The sequence below is a fragment of the Salvelinus fontinalis genome, unplaced genomic scaffold (assembly GCF_029448725.1).
Source record: "Salvelinus fontinalis isolate EN_2023a unplaced genomic scaffold, ASM2944872v1 scaffold_0364, whole genome shotgun sequence".
NCBI classification, from domain to species: Eukaryota; Metazoa; Chordata; class Actinopteri; order Salmoniformes; family Salmonidae; genus Salvelinus; species Salvelinus fontinalis.
Genome location: NW_026600573.1, coordinates 1 through 8,135, shown reverse-complemented (window position 1 = coordinate 8,135; position 8,135 = coordinate 1). Strand labels below are relative to the sequence as shown.

Here is an 8,135-nt window from a genome sequence, read left to right as displayed (position 1 = left end):
ATACAGGGAATACAGGAGGCAACTGAGGATGCACCCTTGTGGGGCCCCCGTGTTGAGGATCAGTGTCGAGGAGGTAATGTTGCCTACCTTCACCACCAGGGGGCGGACTGTCAGGAAGTCCAGGACCCAGTTGCATAGGGAGGAGTTCAGTCCCAGGGCTGTGAGCTTTGTAACGAGCTGATAGTGCACTATGGTATTGAAGGCTGAGCTGTAGTCGAGATGAACAGCATCCTCACATATGCATTCCTTCTTTCCAGGTGGGTGAGGGCAGTGTACAGTGCAATGACGATTGCGTCGTCAGGGCGGAAGGCGAATTGGAGAGGGTCGAGTGTGTCGGGGAGGGAGGAGGTGATATGGTCTTTGACTAGGCCTCTCAAAGCACTTCATGATGACAGAATGGAGTGCTACCGGATTCAGTTCAGTTACTTTCCCTTTCTTGGGCACAGTGGACATCTGGAAGCAGGTGGGTATAGAAGCCTGAGCTAGGGAGAGATTGAACATGTCAGAATACATTTTCAAAGAACACATATCATACCTTTTTGAATCCAGTTTATTGTTGAGTGCATTTTGGGAAATAAAAATGTAGTCAATTCTTGAAAAGCTTTTCTGACTTTGAGGAAAAAAAGGAGTCGTCTTCTGTAGTTGGGAATAATAATCTCCAGGTGTTCTGTAAATGATTTCTAAAGATACATTTTTTTCACACCTGGTCTTGCCTGGTCCCTTCACTTTTCCCCCACATTTTGTTACCCAATACAGCTGTATTCTAAAATTAATGACATTTTAGTTTTTTTTCTCATCAATGTGTGTAGATTGATGAGGAAAAATGTATTGATCACAATAACCCATTAAAAAAACGGAAATATCACATTTACATAAGCATTTAGACCCTTTACTCAGTACGTTGTTGAAGCACCTTTGGCAGCGATTACAGCCTCTAGTCTTCTTGTGTATGACACTACAACCTTGGCACACCTGTATTTGGGGAGTTTCTCCCATTCTTCTCTGTAGATCCTCTCAAGCTCTGTCAGGTTTGATGGGGAACGTCGCTGCACATCTATTTTTAGGTCACTCCATAGATGTTTGATCAGGTTCAAGTCCGGGCTCTGGCTGGGCCACTCAAGGATATTCAGAGACTTGTCCCGAAGCCACTCCTGCGTTGTCCTGTTGGAAGGTGAATCTTCACCCCAGTCTGAGGTCCTAAGTGCTCTGGAGCAGATTTTCACCAAGGATCTCTCTGTGCTTTTCACCGTTCATCTTTCCCTCGATCCCGACTTGTCTCCCAGTCCCTGCCGCTGAAAAACATCCCTACAGCATGATGCTGCCACCACCATGCTTCACCGTAGGGATGGTGCCAGGTTTTCTCCAGACGTGACGCTTGGCATTCAGGCCAAATAGTTAAATTATGGTTTCATCAGACCGGAGCATCTTGTTTCTCATGGTCTGAGAGTACTTTAGGTGCCTTTTGGCAAACTCCAAGTGAGCTGTCATGTGCCTTTTACTGAGGAGTGGCTTCCGTCTGGTCACTCTACCATAAAGGCCTGGTCGGTGGAGTGCTGCAGAGATGGTTGTGATTCTGGAAGGTTCTTCCATCTCCACAAAGGGACTCTGGAGCTCTGTCAGAGTGACCACCGGGTTCTTGGTCACCTCCCTGATCAAGGCCCTTCTACCCCGATTCCTCAGTTTGGCCCAGGTGACCAGCTCTAGGAAGAGTCTTGGTGGTTCCAAACTTCTTCCATTTAAGAATGATGGAGGCCACTGTGTTCTTGGGGACCTTCAATGCTGCAGAAATGTTTTGGTACCCTTCCCCAGATCTGTGCCTCAACACAATCCTGTCTCTGAGCTCTACGGACAATTCCTTTGATCCCATGGCTTGGTTTTGTGGGACTGTGGGACCTTATATAGACTGGTGTGTGCCTTTCCAAATCATGTCAAAACTGTTGAGTTTACCACAAGTGGACTCCTCCAATCAAGTTGTAGAAACATCTCAAGAATAATCAATGGAAACAGAATGCACCTGAGCTCAATTGAGTCTCATAGCAAAGGGTTTGAATACTTGTAAATAAAGTATGGTTTCAATTTTTAATACAATTGCAAACATTTCGAAAAACCTGTTTTTCGCTTTGTCATTATGGAGTATTTTATGTAGATTTGAGGATTTTATTTTATCCATTTTAGAATAAGGCTGTAACTTAACAAAATGTGGAAAAAGTGAAGCGGTCTGAATACTTTCCGAATGCACTGTACCAGTGATATGATAAGGTCAATGTCAGACAGACAGTTCCCATTCAGACTCTTGCCAAAGCAGCCCCACACAATGATAAACCAACCTATCACACCACCTGGAAGGTAGAGAACCTGAGGAACAATACCATAGAAATATAATCCATAGAAAGGGCTTGGAACCATAGAATTAGGAATTGGAATACTAGAATATAATGAACCTTCTTATGATAAATGGTCAGCCCATTTTGGTCAACCATGGTTTGCCAGTGCTGTGATAAGATATTGTGTAAAACAATGAATTTGACAATTATCTGCAGTTTGTTAGCTAGCTAGCCAGACAGTTTTAGAGGAATTATTCCATAAATGTTTCTAAATAACTAGCAATATGCCAACATTTCCAACATTAAATTGTATTTTCCTGTATAAGTAAAAGCAGGAAATGCATCACTTATGCCTCTACTGCCATTCATACCAATAATTGTATTTTTATTTAACCTTTATTTGACAATGCAGTCAGTTAAGTCAGTTAAGAACAATTTACTTTTTACAATGACGGCCGAACCTTAACACGGACGACGCTGGGCCGATTGTGTGCCGCCCTATGGGACTCCCAATCACAGCCGGTTGTGATACAGCCTGGAATCAGCCTCTAGCACTGAGATGCAGTATCTCCGATCGCTGTGCCACTCAGGAGCCCTAATTAGACTGGGTTGGATTCTCCCTGACCAAAATGGCTGCCAGTTTCGTACCATTCTGGAATTTTGTAGGGTTTATGACTTAGCCCCTCAATTCATTTAATAGGATCTCTGTGCTTGGAACCGCTATTAGTTAATTTAATTAAACATTTATAAAACAATCTGTGGTTGTATTGAACTTCAAGGGGGCATACTGCACTGTACAGCCTTACCTATGGATTGTGGATCAATGAAACGGGTTATCAGCCTACTCAGTGACACCCACAGAACAACTCTGTAGACTGTACATGGCTCTTAGTGCGGGACTACACGCACGCATTGAGCAAATTCACATCATCCTTCTTTATGAATCGTATTTATCTTATATCTTCATACCATTTTGTTTGGAAGCAATGGTGATGTGTTGCTCAAATAATGTGTGACGGGGTTTGACCGTTTTAGAAGTTCATCACGGTTCCACTGGATGGAAGAAAGCAACTTTTTACTCAAGCTGTTTTTATTAAGGGTCAATAGTTTAATCTTGTGGTTGAACGGAGCTACTACACCCACTGCACATTCATCAACTTCACTGACCTCTCTTCAATCAGGTTAGTTAGGTGGTGGCAATACAACCAGGTATCCTGAATGATGCCCAAGCAAGAAAAGTAAGGTAAAGTAATCAATTTGCACAAATGAAACGTTCCCTAAAGGAGAGTAGCTGTCAGTGTTGTAGTACTCGAGACCAGGACTCACGATTTTCACGACTCGTGACTCGACTCGGACATGGACTCCACCTGTTGTCACTTAGTTGTCAGAAGTCTCTCTCTTTTGCATAATTCAATATATTGTTACATCTATTTGGCCTAACAAATGTGCAACACTAGCTAGGTTTCCATCCAATTGGAGACAGATTTTCATGTGAGTATTCTAAAATCCACATCAACAAAATGCATCTTCCCATCAGTGGTGTTTCCACCAAACAGACAGATTAAAAACAGTGCATGATGACAGAGAGCACATAAAAGCTACTTTTCCACTTAAGTTTTGATGTAACAAATAAAAATCTAACATTTTTTTAACTTTGCCTAAAAAGGTTCGATGGAAATCTGGTTAGTGTCAATATTAATTAGATATGTAGATGCCCAGCTTGGCAACACAATTATAAGGCCATGGTCTGGCACTGCACTGTGCTTTGCCTTCTGATGTTCCTTCAGGCTTTGTTTCCATTTAAAACAATTTCCACACTGATCACAGCTGTATGGTTTCTCTCCTGAGTGTCTTCTCTGGTGTTGCTTTAGATTTCCTTTCTCGTTGAAGCGCTTCCCACATTGGGAACAGTGGAAAGGCTTCTCCGCTTTGTGTACTCTCTGATGTTTCTTTAGGTCTCTTACCCAACTGTAGCTCTTCCCACATTGGGAGCAGTGGTGGGTCTTCTCTCCACTGTGTATTCTCTGATGACTCTGAAGGCTTCCTTCCAATTTAAAACTCTTTCCGCAGTGAGAGCAGTGGTGAAGCTTCTTTCCTGTGTGCGTTAGCTGGTGTCCCTTCAGAAGTTTTGACTGACTGAAACCCTTCCCACACTGGGAGCAGTTGAATGTTTTTTCTCCTGTGTGAGTTAGCTGATGTCTCTTTAGGACTCCTGTTTGACTGAAACTCTTCCCACACTGATCACAGCTGAATGGCTTCTCCCCTGTGTGTATTTTCTGATGTTCCTTTAGATTTCCTCCCTTACTGAAGCTCTTTCCACATTCAGAGCAGTGGAAAGTCTTATCTCTTGTGTGTATTCTTTGGTGTTTATTTCGACTTTCTTCATCACTGAAGCTCTTCCCACAATGGGAGCAGTGGAAAGGCTTCTCCCCTGTGTGTATTTTCTGGTGTCGCTTCAAATTGAATGACGAACCAAAAGTCTTCCCACACTGGGAGCAGTGGAAAGGCTTCTCCCCTGTGTGTATTCTCTGGTGAGACTTTAAGGCGTCTACGCGACAGAACTTCTTACTACACTGGGAGCAGTGGTACGACTTCTTTCCTTTGTGAGTAAGCTGGTGTGTCTTCAAGCTGCTTGGGGTCCGAAAACTCTTCCCACATTGACCACACGAGTTCATTTTCTTTCTTTTGAGGGTCTTTTTGTGTGGTATGAGGTGAGTTGGACAAATTAAACTGCCTCTGCAATCTGAACAGGGGTGGGGCCTACAAGTGTGCCTTCTCAACTCCTCTGGCTCATAGAAACTAGTGAAGCAGTCCATGCAGTGGTGATGTTTCTGTCTTGAGTTCCTCCGTCTGTGTTGTTTATGGTTTCCTGATGCTGTGGAACTGGGCTCACTGTCTGAAACTGGGTTGTAGCTCTCTCCTGTGAGAATATGGACAGATATTTGGGGTTAGAATTAGAAAGGGAACATTGAAAGGGGCTTTAAAAGACTTTTGATGCAAGCAGAAGCACTACAATAGTTTTAGAATCCCCTGTGGCCACCACGGCACCAACCTCTCTCCGTACTCCACACCTGAACTTACCTGGGTCAGTGATACTATCTACTTCTTCCTCCTCTTCCTCTAGATCTGGAGCAGACACTTCCCTGTTCTCCTCTTCTTCTTTGACTTCCCTCTCCCCCTGCTCTTCTTCTTTGACCGCTCTCTCCCCCTGCTCTTCTTTGCCTGCTCGCTCCTCCTCCACTTCTTCTTCGACTGTTCTCTCATGCTCTTCTTTGACTGCCATCTCTACTTCCTCTTTGACTCCTCTCTCCTCAACCTCCTCGTTGACTGCTCTCTGATCAACCTCTTTTACTTGTATCTCCTCCTCCCATTCCTCTTTGACAATCACATTGAGTTCCAGTGTTTGACTGCAGTCTTCCAGCTTCAATGACACCATCTCTGGACTCTGCTGTGAGCTTCTCTGGGCTGGAACACCACCGCCAGAACCCAGGGACTCTGTGGACTTGAGTTCAGACATGGAAGTCTAGAGACGGATCCAAAAGAGGAAGTAAAACACATTTAAGGTGAGTTTCACTAAATACTGGAGCAGCTTAGCTAGTAAAAGGATAGCTAGACCATGCAAAATATTCCCTGCACTAGGAATCTCTGCTAACAAATTCAACTTGGTAGCTCACGTTGCTGTGGCGATGGCAACGATACGGTGTCAAGTCTGATTCAAAAGTCGAACACGCACAAGATGGCTTGCGTGAGCAAACACTGAGTGGATGGATGGGATTCAAAGATAGATGGGAGGGGTTGATGGTAGCTGAAGGATGGTATATTAAAAACAAACAAAAGATAACTACTGTAAAATACATTGTGTCCATAAAATGTATATTGTATGTATAAGCTGGAAGTAGAAGCCTAAGTGTTGTTGTCCATTAGTTTACTACAATTAGGGGAGGGGTGGTAGGGTTAGAGGAAAATAATAAAGCTAAATATATATACAGTACCAGTCTAAAGTTGACACACCAACTCATTCCAGGATTTGTATTTATTTTTACAATTTTCTACATTGTAGAATAATAGTGAAGACATCAAAACTATGAAATAACACATGGAATCATGTAGTAACAAAGAAAAGTGTTAAACAAATCAAAATATATTTTAGATTCTTCAAAGTAGCCACCCTTAGCCTTGATGAAAGCTGCACACTCTTGGCATTCTCTCAACCAGCTTCACCTGGAACAGTCTCTTCATGTAATTCCCACATATGCTGAGCACTTGTTGGCTGTTTTTCCTTCACTTTGCAGTCCAACTCATCCCAAACCATATCAATTGGGTTGAGGTTGGGGGATTGTTGGGGCCAGGTCATCTGATTCAGCACTCATCACTTTCCTTCTTGGTCAAATAGCCCTTACACAGCCTGGAGGTGTGTTGAGTCATTGTCCTGTTGAAAAACAAGTTATAGTCCCACTAAGCGCAAACCAGATGGGATGGCTTATCACTGCAGACTGCTCTGGTAGCCATGCTGGTTAAATGTGGTTTCTAAATAAATCACGGACAGTGTCACCAGCAAATCACCATCACACCTCGTCCTCCATGCTTTACGGTGGGAACCACACATGCAGAGATCATCCGTTAACGTGCTCTTTGTTTCACGAAGACACAGCAGTTGGAACCAAAAATCTCAAATATGGACTCATCAGACCAAACAACAGATTTCCACCGGTCTAATGTCCATTGCTCGTGTTTCTTGACCCAAGCAAGTTTCTTCTTATTGGTGTCCTTCAGTAGTGGTTTCTTTGCAGCAATTCGACCATGAAGACCTGATTCACGCAGTCTCCTCTGAACAGTTGATGTTAAGATGTCTGTTACTTGAACTCTGAAGCATTTATTCGGGCTGCAATTTCTGAGGCTGGTAACTCTATTGAACTTATCCTCGGCAGCAGAGGTAAGTCTAGGTCTTCCTTTCCTGTGGCGGTCCTCATGAGCCAGTTTCATTATTGCGCTTGATGGTTTTTGCGACTGCACTCAAAGAAACTTTCAAAGACCTTGACATTTACCAGATTGACTGACCTTCATGTCTTAAAGTAATGATAGGCTGTCATTTCTCTTTGCTTATTTGAGATGTTCTTGCCATAATATGGACTTGGTATTTTACCAAATAGGGCTATCTTCTGTATACCACCCCTACCTTGTCACAACACAACTGATTGGCTCAAACGCATTAAGAAGGAAAAAAAATCCACAAATGAACTTTTAGGCACACCTTCATCAGGTGAAGCTGGTTGAGAGAATGCCAAGTGTGCAAACCTGTCATCAAGGCAAAGGGTGGCTACTTTGAAGAATCTCAAATCTTAAATATATTTGATTTGTTTAACATTTGTTTGGTTACTACATGATTCCATATGTGTTATTTCAGTTTTGATGTATTCCCTATTATTCTACAATGTAGAAAATAGTACAAATAAAGAAAAACCCTTGAATGAGAAGGTATCCAAACTTTTGACTGGTACTGTATATTTTAATATATTTTCCATTATTATTTTCCCCTAACCCTACCACCCCTCCCCTAATTGGATTAAACTAATGGACAACAATACTTAGGCTTCTACTTCCAGCTTATACATACTATATACATTTTATGGACACATTTAACAAATGTTACCTTGTTGTTTTTAGTACCATCCTTCAGCTCCCCTCAACCCCTCCCATCAACCCCTCCACTCAACCCCTCCACTCAACCCCTCCCATCAACCCCTCCCATCAACCCCTCCACTCAACCCCTCCCATCAACCCCTCCCATCAACCCCTCCCATCAACCCCTCC

At 43.0% G+C, this 8,135-nt stretch overlaps 1 protein-coding gene across 1 annotated transcript; it reads right to left on the bottom strand.

The window, feature by feature from the left end:
- Positions 1 to 532: 532 nt before the first annotated feature.
- LOC129845769 (gastrula zinc finger protein XlCGF26.1-like) lies at positions 533 to 6,183 on the bottom strand. Its single transcript, XM_055913671.1, has 2 exons — positions 5,406 to 6,183; positions 533 to 5,244 (listed from the first exon to the last, which is right to left on the bottom strand). The coding sequence occupies exons 1-2, from the start codon at positions 5,839 to 5,841 to the stop codon at positions 3,983 to 3,985; spliced, it is 1,698 nt and encodes a 565-aa protein (XP_055769646.1). The 5' UTR covers positions 5,842 to 6,183; the 3' UTR covers positions 533 to 3,982.
- Positions 6,184 to 8,135: the final 1,952 nt, after the last annotated feature.

Bases quoted from the DNA above. Each gene is read 5' to 3' on its own strand.
- LOC129845769 (XM_055913671.1), bottom strand. From the start codon at position 5,841: ATGTCTGAACTCAAGTCCACAGAGTCCCTGGGTTCTGGCGGTGGTGTT. The intron at 5,245-5,405 runs GTAAGTTCAGGT...ATATTCTCACAG, and splicing joins AGATAGTATCACTGACCCAG to GAGAGAGCTACAACCCAGTT.